The sequence below is a fragment of the Hyperoodon ampullatus genome (assembly GCF_949752795.1).
Source record: "Hyperoodon ampullatus genome assembly, chromosome: X".
NCBI classification, from domain to species: domain Eukaryota; kingdom Metazoa; phylum Chordata; class Mammalia; order Artiodactyla; family Ziphiidae; genus Hyperoodon; species Hyperoodon ampullatus.
The window spans coordinates 7,375,087-7,396,772 of NC_136913.1; the positions used below are offsets into that span (position 1 = coordinate 7,375,087).

The following is a 21,686-nucleotide window of genomic DNA, read 5'->3' on the forward strand; positions in this document are numbered from 1 at the left end:
CCTGTGCCCCTTGGGGTGTTGAGCAGCAGCCCTGGCCTCCACCCACTACATGCAGTAGCCCCCCTCCACTCAGTGTGACAGTAAGGAAAGCCTCTAGACTTTGCACAGGTCCCCTGGGGTGGGGTGAGGACCACTGCAGTAGTTCAAGCAGGATTTCTGCACCGTGGGGCATTTGCAGTCTGTGAACGTGCATTTTATTTTCTAGGCACGACAGTGCCAGTGAGTGTCTCCTTGTGAACGTGCTCCAACTGAAGAACTTTGCTGGGCTGGTGGTGAAGGAAGACTGCAAAATGTAAGCTCCCACGCCGGGGCGGGGCCGTGTCCTCCCCCCGGGCCCTCGTCCACACGGCACCACTGGCTGACCTGCTGCACGTGGCAGTTTGGGGAGGGAAAAGAGTGTCGTGGAACCTGAATTTAGAATAAAACGCCAGGGAATGTCTGTCTGAAATCTAAAGGATTGTAAGTTTTAAGAAGAGGCTGGTTTATTATTTGAGGCAGGTGGAGTTACTGGAGCCAGGCTGGTTATGTGCCGTGGCCATGCTGACAAAGTGCCGGGTGCCCATCATCGGCAGCGTTGGGGCTGAAAACGTCCATCCTGGTCACAAGGCTGGTGGCGACACAGGCACACTTGGCTCTTGCGATCTGATGAGGTGCCTGAAGAGGCCTCAGGCTGGGCTCAGGCATCCTTGTCCGAGCAGGGAGAAGGAGATCTGTGTTGTCCCCAGTGGGGAGATGGGTGTCCGATGGGGGTGTGAGGTCCCACTTACCCTGGCGGGTGAACGCACCTGTGACGGGTGTTCAGGCCCGACGGTGCCTTCCCCTTCCGTGAGTCGTCTTTGTAAACTGACCTCCCGAAGGCCTTGGAAGCAGCCTGGTTTTCAGCGGCTGAGGGTTCGCGCTGATCCTGTACTTTACTCCGCTGATGCTGGAGCTTCTCCTGGGTGCTGGCGACCGTGCTGGGGGCAGACAGGGCCGGGAGCCCAGCCCGGCAGGTGCCTGGGTGGGCGAGCAGTCTGAGAGGCAAGGCAGGCAGAGCTTGGAGAGGGAGCCGAGGGGCCGTGGAGAGATCAGTGCAGATGTTTTCCCACAAAGATGGTAAAAGCAGAACCTCCGTTTGAGTCCCCCTGAAGTCCTAACCACTGACTTGGAAGTCTTCTCTTTGTGATTGGGTTTTTCCCCCTGATCGCCAGGGGCACGTAAGTTCTTTGGGCTTACTCTCAGTTGAGAAAAGGATCTTTTCCAAAAGACATTAAAATTCTGCACATGGGCAGTGCAACAGGGCGGCGTCTGTGCACACGTATGTGGTCCATGCGTGTCACGTGCAGATGTGTCAGTAAGCGCTGCCTCCGTCTGCTTTTTCCTTCCTCTCTTGGTTCCAGACACATCCGCGTCTATTTGCCCCCGCTTGACTCCGGCACGCCAAACACTTACTGCTCTAAGGCTCTGGAATTGCAAGCCCCCCTGATATTTAATGAAGTTTTCAGAATCCCTGTGCATTCAAGCATGGTGACGTTGAAGTCCCTTCAGTTATACGTGTGCTCGGTGAATCCGCAGCTACAGGAAGAACTGCTGGTACGGCGCCCTCCTCACCCTCTCCCCCTCCCTCCTCTCCTGCCTGTGTCCTGATGTCAAGTGATCTCTGTAGCTGGGAGGACAGAAAGGGATGGCAAGACCCCTTATCTTGTCAAGTGTTCTGTAATTTAAATATATTATCTCAGCTAATACTTGCAAAACTCCTACGCAGCGGCTTCTGCATTATCCCTGTCTTGCGTCACGGGAACTAATAAAAGTCGGGTTGAGAAATTTGGTAGATAGAAGTATAGGATGGTCAGTTAAATTTGAATTTCAAATAAACTATGGATGCCTTTTAGTGTAAGTATGTCCCGTGTAATATCTGGGACATACTTCTATTTTTAAAAAATCTGTTTATTTGAAATTGCAGTTCACCCAGATGCCCTCTATTTTATCTGCCAACCCTATAACTGGGCAGGTCAGCAGTCCGTCTTCACCCCGGCCAGCCAGTGCAGGGCCAGGGCTTGGAAGCCAGGGTGCTTTCTTCCCAAGGTTGGAATTGTCCCCCTTGGTCCCACCCTTTCAGTGGCAGAATTAGAGATTGGAGAGTTCCACCAATCCTCTCTCTTTTTTGGGGGGTGGGTGGGTGGGTACTTATTTATTTATTTATTCATTTATTTATATTATTTTACACCAGTCCTCTCTTTTTTCAAAAATTCCTGCTAGAATCAGCGGCTCTTTGAGTGGCAGATCCTGAGCCTGACCCACCATTCCATGTCGTCCATTCTCTGCCCCTGTTCCCCTTCTAGCACTTTCTGATTGGGCTGAACAAGCAAGCGAGGAGCCACCCCCATTATGATCCTTTTCGATGACTTTCATTTTACTGCAGTCCTTTGAATAGCAGTGACACATTGTATGGCCTTTCTGCTTAAGATTAAAGAGTGACTTTGATGCCCATTGGTTGTTAAGGTGCAGTCATTCAGGGCCTGTTCTGCTTTTTTTTTTTTTTTTTTTTAAACACCACACAGGGCATTGCTCAGATTAACTTGGCTGATTACGATGGTTCGAGCGAGATGCAGCTGCGCTGGTACTCGGTGCAGGTGTTCACCGGCCCCGAGCCCCCCCGGCGGGAGGACGAGCGGCTGGGACACAGCGACTTCCGGGACCCTGCGCCCGCCACGTCTGGAAAGACAGTAGGTGGCCTGGCTTTGAGACGGGCTTTTCCTGGGGACATTGTTTCTAAGAAACGCGTGTAGACTTAGTCTTAGAACACAGTGGCGACGAAGAAGCAGGGTTTCAAGGGAAGTAATAAAAACGGACTATAGTGATGTATGTGGCCGTTCATGGTAATATTCTTTAATGCGACTTGTCCATGATGATGAGTGATGCGCTGGTTGCTTAAAATTTGAGTCCTCAGAGCCACATGGAAAGGCCAAGTTACTGTCTTGCTGCCAGCCCGGGGGGTGAGCTGCTTCCCGCTGGAGAGCAGCCGGGGACGGCCACCAGCCCGGCAGCAGGGATGCTCCCCATGGGCCGTGCAGGCGCCCGCTTTCCGCTTTGCCGCCCGCACGCCGCTGGCCTCGGCTGCTTCTTAGCAGCGTCCCTTTGGTCCTGTAGGATGCGGTGACGGTGCTGCTGGCGAGAACCACGGCCCAGCTGCAGGCGGTGGAGAGGGAGCTGGCCGAGGAGCGGGTGAAGCTGGAGTACACGGAGGAGGAGGTCGTGGAGATGGAGCGCAGGGCGGAGCAGGCCGAGGCTGTGTCCGAGAGGTGAGCGCGGCCAGCAGCCCCTCGGGCGAGAGGCCGCCGGGGTGTTCGTCAGACGCCACGCTGCGTGGAATGTGTGCGGCGGCTCTTCGGTACCTTTGCCCAGAAGTCGGGATCCTCACGGGGGATCGTATGCCAGTCTGCACGAGGGCAGTACACTGCCCTCAGCTCTACGTGTAGTCTTTTCACCTTTCCTTCTGTTCCCCGAATTTCTCTTAAAGGGGGGAACTGTTGAGGGACTCCCTCTGCCCAGATTGAATACAATAGGGCCCTTTAAGTTTTGTTTTTTTCTTTATTAACTGCCTTATTGGGATATAATCTCCCTACCATACAGTTCACCCATTAAGTGGACGATTCGGTGGTTTTTAGTACAGGCACAGAGCTGTGCCCCCAACATCACACTCAAGTTGAGGGCGTTTTCGTTGTGCCAAAAGGAAACCCCATACCATTAACAGTGCGCCCAGTCCTCCCAGCCCCTGGCAACTGCCCCTCTGCGTGCCACCTCCAGGGATTTGCCTGTCCTGGGCCTTTCTTGTAAATGGAATCATGCGATGCCCCTTTACGTCTTCCCTGGAGCAGCTCGTGGGTGAACGCTTGACTCAGGGCAGACGTGTCTGCAGTAGAGGAATAGCTCAGATGGACAGGCGCCGCGAGTGAATCGCTTCCCGGCGGGTCCTTTCCGGCAGCACTTTCCTGTTGCTTTGCTTCCACGGTTTTCCATAAAGAGCATCACGTTTCCAAAGCTCGCTACTTCTTCCTAGTAGCTTTCTGTGGATTTATTTTCAAGAGGAGTTTATTTCCGAAAGGGAAAGTGCACGGCAGAGGGGGGAGGGTGTGTGTTCAGGGATGGGCAGGAGGCTGGGAGGGCTCGGGGAGAGGGGCTTCCGGGATGCTGGCATCTTCGGGGGCTGCAATTGGGCGATACAGACAGACAGAGCCTCTTAATGAAAGGCCTTGTAGCTCTGTCTTCCCTACGAAACAGAACTGCCTTTCATTTTATGAGAAAAGCAACCGTCTTCAGTCACTGGAAGCAAATACTGGGCGGCTCTGCTGCTGTGCCCTGATGAACGTTTTGGGGGCTTGTGCCACGCCCGCCTTCAGGAGTTGGCAAGCCGACTCGGTGGACAGTGGCTGTAGCAGCTGCGCCCAGACCAGCCCCCCGCACCCAGAGCCCTGCTGCGTTGGTGTCACCTCCATCCACGGACACACGTTTGCTGGCCAGGCAGAGCCTTACAGCCCCAAGAAACTTCAGCCCCCACCTCTGAAGGTAAGCAGGCGAGGACGAAGGGTTTCGCGGAGCCCCTGATGTTTTGCCTCACGGCACCAGGCGCTGCCCTGGAAGGACGGGCTGTGTGCCCTACGCGAGGGAATTGAAGTGAGGGGCCTCAGATCTGTAAACAGCAGGTACCATGGAAACGTCTGTCTACTTGAAATGAAAAGGAAAGGACAACTAAACGGGGTGGATTTTTACTCCTTCATGTGCCATCTTCAGGGCCGCGTGTGGCTCAGGATGTTTTGTGGGTCCCTAACGTTTTGGACGCTTGTCATTTTTCTCCGTTTGTGCCATTAAGAGCAGTGAAGCATCCTTTTGGCCCTTCTGTTCACCCGACCCTAGTTGTGCCCATCACGGGGTCTCCACTGGGGAAATCTTTCAGGTTTGCGGCGACAAATGTCTAAGGAGCCCAGTGGGGTTGGGAGACACTGTCAGTGCTCGATTGCAACTTTGTTTCCCAACTGTTCAACTCATCAGAACATCTACCACCACAGCCCCTGATCTCAGTCCAAAACACGGGTCCTGAGAGAAGCGAGAGCCGCCCGCTGGCAGCCTCCCGCACTGCAGCCCATGCAGTGCCTCGGGCGGAGATGTTCTGGGCGTGGCTGCCGGTCATGGCCATTATTCCTCTTTCTAAGACTTTGACAAGCGTTGGCCCACGTCGGGCAGTAGCTGTGGGAGGCTAGCTTGGTGTGTCCTTCTCCCTCAACTTTTAATTTTGAAGCACTTCAGATCTACAGAGAAGTTGCTAGAATAGTACAACGCATACTCGTATCCCATTCACCTAGACTCCCCAGTTGTTAGTTCTTCACCACATTTGCATTCTCTCTTTCCATGTGCATGTGGTAGCTGCCAGGCATTGCAGATGCAACAGCAAAGAAACAAATGGAAAGTCCTGCCCTGTGGGCAACAGACAGGGTAAACCAGTAAAATACAGCAGTGTTTGAGATGGTCGAAGGGGCTACTGAAGAATGAGATGGTAGGGAAGCAGGGTTTGCATATTTAGAAAGATTTACCATTTTAGAAAGGGTTACATTTAGAAATGTAAATGGGTATCTACAAACATCAGGACTGTAAAATGGTGCAGCGGCTATAGAAAACAGTATGGAGTTTCCTCAAAAAATTAAAACTAGGGACTTCCCTGGTGGTGCAGTGGTTAAGAATCCACCTACCAATGCAGGGGACACGGGTTCAAGCCCTGGTCCGGGAAGATCCCACATGCCGCGGAGCAACTAAGCCCGTGAGCCACACGGCCCGCACGCCCATGCTTGGCAACAAAAACAAACCACGGCGATGAGAAGCCCGCACATTGCAACGAAGAGTAGCCCCTGCTTGCCGCAACTAGAGAAAGCCTGTGCGCAGCGCCTGTGCGCAGCAGTACAGACCCAACGTAGCCAAAAATAAATAAATCTATTTTTAAAAAAAATTAAAAATAGAATCACCATATGATCCAGCAATTCCACTTCTGGATGTACATCCAAAAGAGCTGAAAGCAGGTCTCCAAGAGATACTTGCACATCCATGTTCATAGCAGCATTATTCACAGTAGCCAAGAGGTGGAAGCAGGCCATGTGTCCATCGACAGCTGAATGGATAAGGAAAAAGTGGTATATATGTACTATGAAATGTTAGCCTTAAAAAGGAAGGAAGTCACGTCACAGGCTACAATATGGATGAAGCTTGAAGACATTGTGCTAAGTGAAATAAGCCAGTCACAAAAGAATGAATCCTATATGATTCCACTTATATGAGATTCCTAAAGTAATTAAATTCATAGAGACAGAAAGTAGAATGGTGGTTACCAGGGGCTAGAGATGGGGAAATGGGGAGTTGTTGAATGGGGACAGAGTTCAGTTTGGGAAGGTGAAAAAATTCTAGAGATCTCTTCCACAACAATGTAAGTATATTTAATACTTTTGAACTGCACAATGAAAAATGGTTACAATGGTAAATTTTACTTATTTATTTATTGTTGGCTGCGTTGGGTCTTCGTTGCTGCGTGCGGGCTTTCTTTAGTTGCGGAGAGCAGGGACTCCTCTTCGTTGTGATGTGCAGGCTTCTCATTGTGGTGGCTTCTCTTATTGTGGACTGTGGGCTCTAGGCGTGCAGTCTTCAGTAGTTGTGGCACGCAGGCTCAGTAGTTGTGGCACATGGGCTTAGTTGCTCCGCGGCATGTGGGATCTTCCCGGACCAGGGCTCAAACCCGTGTCCCCTGCATTGGCGGGTGGATTCTTAACCACTGCGCCACCAGGGAAGTCCACGATGGTTAATTTTATGTATTTTTTATAATAGAAATGAAAGGTCATAGAAGTCTCACTGAGAAGGCAATTTTTGAACAAAGTCCTTAAGGAAGGAGTCTGGGAGCCTTGTGTGGGGCTAGGGATGGGCATTCAGGTGCAGGGAGCTGCAAGTGCAGGTGGGGTTGGGGTAAGGAGGCATCAGAGCTGAGGACAGAGGGAGTCAAGGGGCCACATCATACAGGGCCTACTCAGGACTCTTGCTTTTTCTCTGAGAGCATTGGAAAACTGGTGGATAGTTCTGAACCCAGGGGTTATGTGATCTGACTCACTTTTTAAACATTTTCCTAGAATAATTTATTGACATGAAATTCTCATAAAATGAACCCTTTCAAAGTGAACATTTCAGTGACTTTGAATACATTTACAGTGTTGTGCAACCACCACTTCTCTCTGGTACCAAGACGTTTCTTTCACCCCAAAGTAAAACCCCATAACCATTAGCATTCACTCTCCCTTATCTCTCCCCGACCCCTGGCAACCACCAATCTGCTTTGTTTCTATGGATTTGCCAATTCTGGATGTTTTGTGTAAATGGAATCATCCAGAGTTTAAAAGATCAGACTCCAGGGGATCGTAGCCAAGATGACAGAGTAGGGAAGAGCTCACCTCCACGCACAGGTGTACCAAAAGTACAACTGCAGTTGAACAACACAGGGGTTAAGGGTGCTGACCCACCTCACAGTCGAAAATCTGCATTTGGGAGTGTTTTTTTTTTTAACACCTAAAGGAACTAGAAAAAGAAGAACAAATAAGATCCAAAGTTAGTAGAAGGAAAGAAAGAAAGATCAGAGCAGAAATTAATGAAAGAGACTAAAAAGAACAATAGAAAATATCAGTGAAACTAAGAAGTGGTTCTTTGAAAAGATAAACAAAATTGGTAAACATTTAGACTCATCAAGAAAAAAAGAGAGCCTAAATAAGTAAAATCAGAAATGAAAAAAAGGGGGGACTTCCCTGGTGGTCCAGTGGTTAAGACTCACAGACTGCAGGGCACAGCAAAAAAAGGAAAAAAAGAAACAAAAAAAAGAAGTTACAACTGACACCACAGAAATACAAAGGATCATAAGAGATTACTATCAACAGTTGTATGCCAGTAAACTGGACAACCTAGAAGAAATGGATGAATTCCTAGAAACATACAATTTCCCAAAACTGAATCAGAAAGAAATGGAAAACATGAACAGACCGATTATCAGTAATGAAACTGAGTCAGTAATTTAAAAACTCCCAACATACAAAAGTTCAGGATCAGATAGCTTCACAGGTGAACTCTACCAAACATTTAAAGAAGAGTTGACACTCATTCTTCTCAAACTATTTCCAAAAATTGAAGAGGAAGGAGTGCTTCTGAACTCATTCCATGAGGCCATCATCACCCCGACCAAAACCAAAGACACCACAAAAAAATAAAGCTACAGGCCAGTATCACTCATGAACATAGATGCCAAAATGCTCAACAAAATACTAGCAAACCAAATCCAACAATAGATTAAAAGGATCATAAACCATGCTCAAGTGGGATTTATCCCAGGGATGCAAGGATTGTTCAGTATCCACAAATCAATCCAAGAGATACACACCATGTTAGCAAATTGAAGAATAAAAATCAAGATCATGTCAGTAGATGCAGAAAAAGCTTTTGACAAAATTCAGCATCCATTTATGATAAAAGGTCGCCAGAAAGTGGGTATAGAGGGAACATAACTCGACCATATACGGCCATATATGATAAGCTCACAGCTATCATCATATTCAATGGTGAAAAGCTGAAAGCATTTCCTCTAAGATCAGGAGCAAGGCCCACTCTCACCACTTTTATTCAACATAGTATTGGAAGCCTTAGCCACAGCAATCAGACAAGAGAAAGAAGTAAAAGGAATCCAAATTGGAAAGGAAGAAGTAAAACTGTCACTGTTTGCAGATGACATGATACTATACATAGAAAATCCTAAAGACGCGACCAAAAATCTACTAGACCTCATCAGTGAATTCAGTAAAGTGGCAACATTTAAAGTTAAGGGATATAAAATTAATATACGGAAATTGTCTGCAGTTCTATACACTAACAATGAACTATCAGAAAGAGAAATTAAGAAAATAATTCAGTTTACAGCTGCATCAAAAAGAATAAAATACCCAGGAAGAAATCTAACCAAGGAGGTAAAAGACCTGTACTCAGAAAAGTGTTAAGTCATTGATGACAGAAATTGAAGACAACACAAACAAATGGAAAGATACACCATGCTCATGGATTGGAAGAATTAATGTTAAAATGACCATACTACCCAAGCCAATCCACAGATTGAATGCAATACCTATCAAAATACCAAAGGCATTTTTCACAGAACTAGAAAAAATAATCCAAAAACTGTATGGAAACACAAAAGACCCCGAATAGCCAAAACAACCTTGAGGAAGAAGAATAGAGCTGGAGGTATCATGCTCCCTGATTTCAAACTGTACTACAAAGCTTCAGTAATCAAAGCAGCATGCTATTGGCACACAAAAAAAGACACATGGGTCAATGGAACAGAGTAGAGAGCCCAGAAATAAACCCACACTTACATAATCAACTAATCTATGATGAAGGACACAAGAAAATACAGAGGGGAAAAGACAGCCTCTTCAATAAATGGTATTGGGAAAACTGGACAGCTACATACAAAAGAATCAAACTGGACTACGTTCCCATTAAATTTTAAAATGTTTAAAGACTTAAATGTAAGATCTGAAACCATAAAACTCCTAGAAGAAAGCATAGGCAGGTATGCTCTTGGACATCAGTCTTAGCAATGTATTTTAGGATATCTCTCCTAAGGCAAGGGAAACAAACAAAAAATGAGACTTTATCAAATTAAAACGCTATTGCACAGTGAAGGAAACTATCAATTAAACAGAAATGCAGCCTGCTGAATGGGAGAAGATAGTTGCAAACGTTATATCCGACGAGGGGTTAATATCCAAACTACACAGAAAACTCAGACAACTCAACATCAAAAAAACAACCAACCTGATTAAAAACTAGGCAGAGGACTTGAATAGACATTTTTTCAAAGAAGACATTCAGATGGCCAATAGACACATGAAAAGATGCTCAGTGTCACTAATCATTAGGGAAATGCAAATCAGAACCACAGTGAGGTATCACCTCATACTTGTTAGAATGGCCATCATCAAAAAGACAACAAATAACGAACATTGGAGAGGATGTAGAGAAAAGGGAACCCTTGTGCACTGTTGGTGGGAATGTAAATTGGTGTCACCACTGTGGAAAACAGTAAGCAGGTTCTTCAAAAAGTTAAAAGTTGAACTGCCACACCATCTTGCAGTTCCACTTCTGGGTATTTTTCTGAAGAAAGCAAAAACGCTAGTTAGAAAAGATATATGCACCCCTATGCTTATTACAGCATTATTTACAATAGCCAAGATGTGGAAACAACCTAAGTGTCCATTGTCAATAGATGAATGGGTAAAGAAGACGGGGTATATATGTGTGTATATATGTATACACACAGACACACATATATATACATACACATGTATATACATAATATGCAGTGAAATACTGGCCATAAAGAAGGAGATCTTGCCATTTACAATAGCACAGATGGACCTAGAGGGTATTATGCTAAATAAGTTGGAGAAAGAGAAATACTGCATGATTTCACTTATATGTAGAATTAAAAGCAAAACAAAACAAATGAACAACCATAACAAAACAGAAACAGACTCATAGATACAGAGAACAAACTGGTGGTTGCCAGGGGGGTTGAGGGGGTGGGGATGAGGGAAATAAAGAGATGGAGATTAAGAGGTACAAACTTCCAGTTATAAAATAAGTAAGTCACTGGGATGTAATGTATAGCATAGGGTATAAGGTCAATAATATTGTGTTAACTCTGTATGGTGACAGACGGTAACTAGACTTATCATGGTGATCGTTTTGTAATGTATTAAAATATGGAATCAGTATGTTGAACACCTGAAGCTAATATAACATAGTAAGTCAATTATGCTTCAATAAAAATTAATGAATGAGTGGCTCATACAGCATGTGGCCTCTTGTGACTGGCCTTTCACTCAGCCTAATGTTTTCAAGGTACATCAGATTGTAGTATCTACCAGCACTTCCCTCCTTCTCATCGCTTGCATGAGTATGCCACGTTTTGTTTATCTGCTCATCCGCCCGTGGATGTTTGGACTCCTTCCACCTTTTGGCTGTTTGAATAAGGCTGCTATGAACATTTGTGTGCAAGTATTTGTTTGAACACCTGTTTTCAGGTCTTTTTGGTATACACCTAGGAGTGGAATTGCTGGGTCTGACTTCAGTTTTTACCAGGATGTCCCTGGTGCTGTGTTGAGAAGGGTTTGAAGGGAGGAGGGAGGCGTGGAATCCAGGAGACGGGTGAGAAGACTCCTGTGCTAATCAGGCACAAGACGATGGTGACCCAGATGGAGGGATGGTGATAGGAGGTCAAAACATGCTTAATCTCGAGCACAGAGCCAACAGGATTTAATCTTGGACCAGATATAGGGTGTGTGAAAGAGAGCTGGGTCCAGAATGACACGAACACTTTTTTTGCTGGAGCAAATGGGAAAGTAGAGGTCCTTGGCAGAGGGAATATCAGAAATTCCATTTTGGACGTGTTGAGTGTGAAATGCCAGTTAGACCTCCAGTAGAAATGGCAAGGTTGTTTGGTGACTACACTAATCTAATGCTTGTGTTCTAGAAAGAGTCGTGGTAAACAATAAATTACTATCTAGGTTGATAAGGAAACCAACACAGAAGATCTCTTCCCAGAAGAGGTGGCGAGCCTGCCAAAGGAGAGGCCCGGCCGCAGGGCCCGCGGCTCGCCCTTCACGCGGAGCAGCACCATTGTCCGTTCCCAGACTTTCTCGCCCGGAGCCCGAAGCCAGTACGTTTGCAGAGTAAGTCGGGAGTCCTTTGCCACCTGCCTGGAAGGATTCTTCATCGGTCGCGGGCGGGGCTGGGCAGCAGAGGGTTGGAGCTCCCGGCTGACCCTCACCTGCACGCAGGGTTGAGAACTCTGAGACAGGTGGAGGGGGAGACCCCACCTGCTGTGGTCCGTGGAGACAGGACAGCAGGTTGGAGGTCGGCCGGCCGTGGCCGTGTGACAGTGACGGCACGGACTAGCAGAGACGAGGCGCTGTTGAGGATTAGTGCTCACGGCGCAGCACACTGGGGCGCCGTTTGGCTCGAGGAGAGCTTCGACCCTCCCGCTCCTCTGACGGGGCTCGTTGGGGAAAGCATCTTCCCTTGAAGGGGCTGCCGTGGAGCCGCTGCATTAGGGCGGAGCCAGAGTTTGATCATATGAGAGAGGCAGGCCCTCAGGCCCACGTGGGAGACACTGAGGGGTCCCCAGGCCCACCCTCAGGCTCAGAAAGGAGCTCCCAGCCCTTCTCCCGCAGCGGAGTTGTGCGGCAGCTCTCACCTCTCGGAGCAGTGGCAGCGTGCCCGGAGCACAGCCGACCAGGGACGCTCACCCGAGGCTTGGTGCCCAGGGGTTTTGTGGGGGTCGTCACGGGGCACAGCTGGTGGCCAGCGTGGCTGACCATCTGCAGCCCCTCCAGGGTCAAGCTGGTGGCCCAGGGCCCCCCTCACATTGTCAGCAGAGACTGTGTGGCCGGGCCAAGGTCCCCAGGTAAACAGAGAAACTTAGAACGTTCTAGGGACTTACAGGTCACCGCCCGGGAGCTGAGCAGGGAGCCTACCTTTCTTGGGCAGGGAATCCTTTACTCACAGGAGGGAGCAACAGGGGCTGGGGCCCGGGTGGCCACGTTTGCGAGGCCTGCAGCTCCGCTCCCACGCAGCGAGGTGTCCCGGTCGTGCTGCCCCGGGCAGCCCAGGGTCAGGCGGGGCACTCCCGCCCCATCAGGCTGCAGCCGTGCGGGGCCTGATGCTTCATCACGCAGCTGGAGGTGCCTGATCGAGGGCCGTCCTTCCTTATCGTAGACTCCTGCCGAACCCCTGCTTGCTGAGGAGGACGGGGTGGTGCAGGAGGAAGCCCTTCACCTCCCCAGAGACAGGCCTCCAGCCCCTGCCCTGTGCTTTGCGCCCTGCACAAAGGCACGCACTGACCGGCGATGCGTCTAGAGGCCTCTGTTTTTATATATGTTTGTGATGATTGGGAGGCATGTAAGTGCAGTGCTATGATATTTCCTGATATCTGGGGTTCATTGGCATGGAAAGTAAGGCCGTGAAGGCCAGGACTTTGCTTTCACACAGATATATGTTGATCCTGAAATGAAAACCTGCCGCCAAATGAAATACGTAACGTCTTGGCTCCCATGAAGTCGGCATTATTTATTTTTCTTTTTAAAGACAGGCCTTTTCCCTTGATGGGCAGGGTGGGCGTTAGTGGTGTGCGCTTGTTCTCCTGCCAGGAACGAGGCTCTTTTCTGGAACGCCAGTCTTCCCAGCCCTTGCGAAAGCTAGAAACACAGCAAATGAGAATGACTGATAAAAAGTGAAAAGCGCCGAGGAGAGTACGGGTTTTCATGATCGTCACACCGTATCAAGAGGCAGTTGGCATTGATAGGACTGAAATTGTGTTGCTCGATTAGCCTGGAAAACCTCAGCTGGTTCGGTTGATGGACCTGAAGGAGGGGTGGGGCTGCGGGTTGGTCTGCTTATTTGGTTTGTCTTTGTTTGGCTTGAAACTCTCGTGTAGGGTTTTCTTGTAAGCGAAACCCAAAGTCTTGGTAAAAGCTCTAAACGTCATAACTCTTTGAGTACCTGCTCGAGAAACAAAATAATCCAGTTCAGAGTACACAGAGAATGAATGTTGAATTCTTGAGGAAATGGTTCTGAACCTCAATCTTTTTGGTGTAGCTTTATCGTAGTGACAGCGACAGTTCAACGCTGCCCCGGAAGTCCCCCTTTGTCCGAAACACTTTGGAAAGACGAACCCTTCGCTATAAGCAGGTATGTGCCACGTAGACTAATATGCCGTCTATATGTACCCTGGGAGTTACTTCTACAAACCTGAAGAGGTAATATTTTAGGTAAGATTAATTGAAAGGTAATATGTTTATTTTCTTGTTTACTTAGATATAATTTTTAAAAATGTATATAATGTCAATGTTTCCAATATTTGTTAACTTCCTGAGATAATGTCATAATCTAAGATAATACATGATCTTTACATTTAAAATATAATAAATTAATAAACAGCCATTCTGTATAAGAGATTCTTCTTTCTTTCTTGACAAGGGAGTATATACAGTTTAGAAAATTTGAGTCTTTCAACATGGAGCGTTCTCCTACATAGGACTGTTCTACAGTTTTCCTTTATATACACCGAATTTTTTCTCCACATCATGCCAGTTTACACAGTTTTGCTACTTTTAATTTGTAAGGTAATGGTTCCCTGACTTTCCCAGGCAAGAATTCTTTGAAAGAAAAAAAAAACTTCCCAGATCTCCTTGTGGTGGTCGTAGAGTAGCCGCTGACTGAGAATGATAAGAAAGTACATAACTCGGCAACGAGAGTATTTCTCAGCAGCCATGCTGTTGGCATTTTGGCCTAGGTCTGTCTTTGTTGGGGGCCGTCCTGTGCACTGTGGGCCATTGTGCTGCATCCCTGGCCTTGACCCACTAGGCGCCGGTATCACCCCCACCCCCAGTTGTGACAACCAAAAATGTCCCCTGAGGGCCCAAGTCACCCCTGGTTGGGAACCAGTGAGCTCTGCTATGAACTCAGCGGAGCTTTTAAATGAGTTTGTGTTTATTAAGTCACTTACATTTGCATTTAACTTCAGTATATGTGCAAAATAGTGTTATGGGTGTGTAAGACGCATACAGGTTATTCAGTCCCCCCCGACAACGCTGATAGGCTCGTGGATTTGTGATTTTGTTGCACTAACTGCCTTCTCCAGCGTTGTTTGCCGTGGCGTGGGAAGTACTGCTCTCAGCTCCGTGTACAAAATTCTATTCTCGTCTTAGAACTTTCTTGAAAACAGGGGACTTGCTTACTTCAGGCTTATATGGGGAGGAATGTTTTTTGTTGTTGTTGTTGTGTTTTGGCCTCGCTGCGCGGCTTGCAGTCTTAGTTCTCCGACCAGGGATTGAACTTGCACCCCAGCATTGGAAGCAGGGAGTCCTAACCATTGGACTACCAGGGAATTCCCTGGGGAGGAACGTTTTTGACAGCTTGTGTATGTTTAACCAGAAAGCCCTCAACGTGGTTTGTAATGTGTTTTTTTCCCGTTATACAGTAGGTCATTAAGATTTTGCCATGTCGGTATATTTTTCATCTTTTTACAATAGCTGCGTTTTCTGCTGGCCTTACAATGTATTTGATCACTTTTCTCGTTAGGTATTTAGGATTTTTTCTGTCATAAACCTTTTGCACATCATCAGCTGTGCCTTTCAGATGCAAGTCAAATGAAATTTCAGACCCAAAGAAAACACAACATTTTGTGGCTCTTGCTTATATTGCCAAGTAGCACTTGAGAAAGATGACGCCCTCCTGCCCCGTGTGAGAGGGTCTGTTTCTCTGCGCTTTAGCCAAAGCCTAGGTCGTCATTACAGCGGACAGTTTGCTGTCACTGGCTCGTTACCGGAGTGGAGGTTTGAACCCGTGTCGCCCACATCCGTGTTGTGTTGGCGTCGGGCCACGCTGCGGGTGTCTCCCTCCAGTGGGGTCGGTCACTCGGGGAAGAAGCTGCAGGCAGGGCGCGGGCGGGGTGGGCGCGCTCACGGCCGCGGTCTCGCAGCCCTGCAGGTCCTCCCTGGCGGCGCTGGCGGCGCGCACGTCCCTGGACCTGGAGCTGGACCTCCAGGCGTCGCGGACGCGGCAGCGGCAGCTGAACGAGGAGCTGTGCGCCCTGCGCGAGCTGCGCCAGCGCCTGGAGGACGCCCAGCTCCGCGGCCACGCCGAGCCCCCGGCCTGGCTGCTGCGCGACGAGCGCTTCCGGAGCCTGCTGCGGGAGGCCGAGAGGCAGGTGAGGCCCCGGCCCGCCGAAGCGGGGAGGGGGAGGGGGAGGGGGAAGGAGGCGGGCGGGCGGGCCTTTCTCGCCTCCCGGTGCGCGGAGCTGGCAGGGGCTTCCATCGCTCTTCCTTAAAACTGGAAGCAAACCCATCTGGTTCACCCCGCGTTGCTGTTCCAGACGAGACAGACCAAACTTGACTTCCATCAAGAACAGGCAGCTGAGAAGATGCTGAAGAAGGCCTCCAAAGGGGTGTGCCAGCTCCGCGGGCAGAACCTCAAGGAGCCCATCCAGGTGCAGGCGTTCAGGTGCGGAGAAGCCCAGGCCTCACTCTCCCGCTTGCTTTTTACTGTCATGCCTTTGTCATTTAAAGAGTAAAGTAAGTACTGAGAAAGACCCACAGGAAGCCGAGGACAAAGCAGGAATCTCCCCTGCTATTAGCATTGCGCAGATTTGCTTCCGATCTTTTTTTCTAAACACTGTTTTTTTCATGCTGCTTGTGATCACAGTGTGGGTTCGAGTTTGCATTTAGCTCTTTTTCAATTAAAATACCCCATGTTGCCACATCATGTTATCTTTTTTGGCTGTAATGCCTCATCTAACAGATATAATTTACCTATTTTATACGCTGCTTCTTTCCAAATGTTTGCTCTTGTAAACAGCACAGTGATCTACATATAGATACGTATGTGTATCACCTTTGCCTTTTTAGTTAACTTTTGATTGAAGCATAATAGACATACAGGAAAGCGTGCCTATCGTCCTATATATGAAATATTTCAGTGAATTGTCATAAACCCTACATGGCAAGAATCAAATGTTATGAGCACCCCCAGATTTCCCACACCAGAATAACCACCATCTTGAATTTGAATAGCGTAGATTAGCTTTCCCTGTTTTTATTTTTTATATGAGGAAAATCACCCAGTTAATCTATTTTCTTTTGTGTCTGGCTTTTTAAAAAACTGAGGTGAAATTCACGAAGCATAAGATTAACCATTTTAAAGTGAACAATTCCATGGCATTTAGTACAGTCACAATCTGTATTCAGTTCCAGAACATTTCCATCACCCCAAAAGGAAACCCTGTACCCCCGGTAAGCAGTCACTCCCCATGCCAGCCTCTCGTCAGCTCTTGGCAGCCACCCTTCTCCTTTCTGTCTCTATGGGTTTGCCTGTTCTGGACCTTTCATATAAGAGGAGTCATACAGTATGTGGTCTTTTGTGTTCGGCTTCTTTCACTTAGGATAGTATTTTTAAGGTTCATCAATGTTGTAGCATGAATCAGTGCAGTGTTCCTTTTTAGGGCTAAATAATAATGTGCCTGGGCTTCCCTGGTGGCGCAGTGGTTGAGAGTCCGCCTGCCGATGCAGGGGACACGGGTTCGTGCCCCGGTCTGGGAAGATCCCACATGCCGCGGAGCGGCTAGGCCCGTGAGCCATGGCTGCTGGGCCTGCGCGTCCAGAGCCTGTGCTCCGCAACGGGAGAGGCCACAGCAGTGAGAAGCCCACGTAATGCAAAAAAAAAAAAAAAAAAAAAAAAAAAAAATAATAATAATAATGTGCCTGATCTCTAGCCCTAATTTTTTTATACCCTGAATTTTTACCTCCCATCATAAAAGAGTATAAAACACTGTAGCTATCTTCTTCAACTATGATTTAGAACTCCTTGTATAGTTTTTCATTTATTCATAAAGAAAATATTTGCTGAGCATCTACGTATACCAGGCACTGTTCTAGGCACTGGAGGCAAACCCTTGCCCTCATGGGGCTTTGTAACTTCTATTAAAATTTAGAGAGGGGGCCGGAGCGAGAAACTTTAGAGGATTTGTATACAGATGTGCTCCTGGGGATTGAAATTCAGCGTGTTCTCTGAGTAAGAAAAGCTGTCAGTGATGGCAGAGCCTCTTGCCACCTTTCAATGCATTTCTATCAGCCTCTAACCTGTAATTCTTTCCAATCGCAGGGAGAAGATAGCATTTTTTACAAGACCAAGGATTAACGTACCTCCTCTGCCCGCCGATGATGTTTGATGTAGTGCTTTGTACACATGAAGTATTTATCTGCCTGTTTTATTTTCATGAAGTTCTTAGACTAGCTAAATTTGTCTTTAAAATATTTGTGCAAAGCTATTAATATACACATTTTGTAAAAAATAAATAAAAACAAAACACATATATCTATACATATATATTTTATAATAGTGACGGCAACAGGGCTTGGTTTTTCCTTGTTGTGAAATTGACATCTCTGAAGACAGGTTATTTTATAAGAGATCAATTATCATGTTAAGAGTGTACAGTTTTTACGCTGTTTTATTTGACTTAAAGGCTGGAAGACAGAAACGAAGTGAGTTCAGGCAAATTCACTGTATTGTAATTTATTTATAGTACTTTTTTTTTCCTTGAAGGAAAATACTGACTTTAAGATGTATTTTAAGACTGAAATTTAGTTCTTCAGTATTTGCCATGTGGTAGAATGGATCTTTGGGGCCGGTTTTGTGTCTGACATCCGAAATGCAAACACTATGTGCTGAACTCGTCACTTGTCCCGTTTCTCCTGTGTGCATTTATCATGTATATTGTACACTTTTGCACCCTTTGTGTTCTGTTAAGATGCCACTTAGGGGCTCAGTCCTGAGTCAGTGCGGGGTGCGCGTTGCGGAGCTCGGTCTCCCGCGCGGGCTGGGCACCCATAGCCCCTGGTTTCCGTGCACCTTTCCGTGCCCACCCCGGGTCTGAGGCCGGTCACGCACGGAGCCCCCGGCAGCCACACAGCCCACCCTCACCCGGCCTCGGCAGCCCCGCCTGCCTTTCCAGTCCGCCCCGTCTGGTCCTGACCGACAAGGAGGGCGGTGGTGGAGCTTCTGCTCTGCTGCTCTGCCCTGCAGGAAAGTGAAAAGAGAAGAAGGAAGGTGCGTTTTCACTGAGTCACTGGATCCGCTGATGGATAGAGCAGTCACGACGTGGACGCGATAACCTTTGAAGGCGCTTTCTTGAGGAAGCCAGCTTCCGTGGGAACTACAGCTACCCGGCGAGTCACTCACAGGAGAGCATGTGCTTTCGATCAGAGGGCCCCCGCCCCATACTGGAGTCGTCCCAATATTTCTTAAGAAATCTTAGAACTAGCTCATGAGGAAAACATTCTTTACGTCATAAAACTATACCATCCTTTAAAAATGCCAGGTGGTATAGTTTGCCTAATTTGTATTTATTATGTATGAAATGCACTCTCCTTCATGAGGCCTCGGAGAAGTAAACGAGGTGAGTCACACAAAGTGTAAAAGAAAACGGAACCCTCCTCCTGGGTCCTTGTGCCCCTCCCTTGAAAGTGCCCCTCCCCCCTTAATCAGCAGCGTCTCTCTTCTCATTCGTCTGTAAGCACTCCCTTGTATAACCCACCTTCCTTTTCACATTTATTAAAAATGAATTTTGTAAAAGCATTTCATTGACATGTGACCTATCACGGACAGTGAAGTTGTCAGTGGTGGTAAGGCTGAAAACTCTGTGCTTTTTCACACTTGTTCTTGCTATGTATTTCTGCCTCTAGTCTCGGGGTTTTTTTTCTTTTTTCTTTTGCTAATTTCCCTGCATACATACCCACAACAGAGGTAGAGAGACAAAACACGTGAGTGCTTGCCAGAAGTGCCCCCCAGGAGACAGCGTTGCTGCACGGGGCAGGTTGGTGGCAGGCCCTCTCTGTCCCCAGCTGTTGAAACTTCAGACTCATGGACTGGCTGCCGCTGGGCTCTGGGCTGTGTGGAGAGCAAGTCATATGCGTCTGAGGTGCACGGCTCCCCAGACGTGGGAGAGCCCCGGCCGCGTTGCCTGGCCTCTGTTTAGACACTGCCACTTGAAGCTCTAAGTGGGTGGAAGGGTTGAGGTAGGTTTCCTGCTAACCCTACAAAGTAGCAACGTGGGGAAGCCCACTGTGCCAATCCAGAAAGCCCGCAAGGGTTTTCAAATGTCACTGCCCAGTAGATACAGGTTTCTGTTTGGAATGCTTCTCCACCTCAGAGTTAAAAAAAGAAAAAGAAAAAGAAATCCCTCCTTTGCCCCACCGGAAACAAATGCAGCGCCAGCTTTGGTGTCAGTTCAAGGAGCGCTGTGTTTTGCGCCTTTCCCCTGTGCTTCTCCGCCTCCCTCCCGTGTCTGTCTGCTTTCGCACCTGAATGGGACCATAGTCAGAAAGGAAGGAAAAGCCAGGCCGATGAAGGACGGGTCCGTGCTGCTTGCAGGCTGTGCTGGAAATGGCACGTGGACAGCGACAGAGGCCAGCCCAGGAGGCAGGGCACGAGGCACCCTAACTGGCTTCTCTTTCGTGATTTGATTGTGCAGCTTCCGACTAGTTAAGACTGCCACCTCCTGGAAAATATCCCACATGTCCGAAAAGTGAAGTCCTGTCGTCTTAAGGGGTATTTTCTTATGTTTAAGTTTGCCCATAATCGTACCTTGGACAATCCAAAGTCTGCCACCAGGGTCCTTTAGAAACTGTGATGAGTAAAAGGGAATTCGGTCTTCACTTCATCTGGTCACGTAATTGTCACCACCGAAATAAGTAACCTTCTGTTGTGGGAATAAGTTATAATCAGTATTCATCTCTATTTTTGTCACTGTTCTAATTGTGTCATTTGTATTGTTTGAAAGTATTCTACAAAATTAAACTAACCTGCCTTAAGAACAGCATGGAAATGTGTGATTTTTTTAAAAAATGTAATTAGAGACTTAAATATATTAAAATGTATATAATTTTTTTCAACATAAAAATAGAGGTATGGGGGCTTCCCTGGTGCCGCGGTGGTTGAGAGTCCGCCTGCCGATGCAGGGGACACGGGTTCGTGCCCCGGTCCGGGAAGATCCCACATGCCGCGGAGCGGCTGGGCCCATGAGCCATGGCCACTGAGCCTGCGCGTCCGGAGCCTGTGCTCCGCAACGGGAGAGGCCACAACAGTGAGAGGCCCGCGTACCGCAAAAAAAAAAAAAAAAACCCTGTGCCCGTTAACCGTCATCCCCATTTCTCCGCCTCCCCCCCACCCCTGGTAACTGCTAATCTTTCTCTGTCTGTGGATTTGCCTATTTTGGACGTTTCCTGGAAATAGAATCACATGCTATGTGTGCTGGCTTTGTTCGCTCAGCATCATGTCTTCTGGGCTCATCCACATTGTAGCCTGTGTCAGGACTTCACTCCTTTTTATTGCTGAGTAATATTCCTTTGTGTAGATAGACCACATTGTGTTTATTTGTTCGGCAGTTGATGGCCATTTGGGTTGTTTCCACTTTTTGGCTGATAGGTATAATGTTGCTGTGTACATTTGTGTACAAGTTTTGGTGTGGACATAGGTCTTTATTTCTCTTGGGTCTATACATAAAAGTAGAATTTCTAGATCATATGGTAATTCTATGTTTAACCATTTGAAGAACTGCCAGACCATTTTCCAAAGCAGCTGCCCATTTTATATTCCTACCAGCAGTGTACAAGGGCTTCAGTTTCTCCACTTCCTGGCCAACACTTGTCATTTTGATCATAGCCATCTTCATAGGTGCACAGCGGCATCTCGGCGCAGTTGTGTCTGTTTTTAATTCACAGGATCCATCCCCGCTACCACACACACACCTTTGTAATTTGTTGAAGAAACAAGATTGTGTGTTTTCTGATCTCCCACAGCCTGGACTTAGCTCATTGTATCCCTGGGTGTAGTTTAACATGTTCCTCTGAACTTTATTTCCTAAAAATAAATGCTGAAAAAAAGCTGCTGTTGAACCTAAAAGCTTGATCAGATTCCAGTTCGTTTTATTCCTTTCTTCTTTGGGGGCTGGGATGGGTGGCAAGATTCATCCATCAGGTGACTTATAACGTTTCTTTTTATAGGGTTTGCAACTATTGATA

General features: G+C 47.6%; 1 protein-coding gene across 1 annotated transcript in view; it reads left to right on the forward strand.

Annotated features, from left to right (window-relative positions):
- WWC3 (WWC family member 3) overlaps window positions 1-17,923 on the forward strand; it is a gene marked incomplete at its 5' end in the record, with an annotated part of 116,539 nt that extends 98,616 nt beyond the window's left edge. Inside the window, 10 exons of the mRNA XM_079727496.1 lie at window positions 206-292; window positions 1,380-1,572; window positions 2,541-2,705; window positions 3,130-3,281; window positions 4,380-4,545; window positions 11,616-11,780; window positions 13,705-13,797; window positions 15,590-15,817; window positions 15,983-16,110; window positions 17,767-17,923. Coding sequence (XP_079583622.1) covers window positions 206-292; window positions 1,380-1,572; window positions 2,541-2,705; window positions 3,130-3,281; window positions 4,380-4,545; window positions 11,616-11,780; window positions 13,705-13,797; window positions 15,590-15,817; window positions 15,983-16,110; window positions 17,767-17,833 — 1,444 coding nt within the window. The 3' untranslated portion in view covers window positions 17,834-17,923. The remainder of the gene's footprint in view (window positions 1-205; window positions 293-1,379; window positions 1,573-2,540; window positions 2,706-3,129; window positions 3,282-4,379; window positions 4,546-11,615; window positions 11,781-13,704; window positions 13,798-15,589; window positions 15,818-15,982; window positions 16,111-17,766) is intronic.
- Between the last annotated feature and the right edge of the window lie 3,763 nt (window positions 17,924-21,686).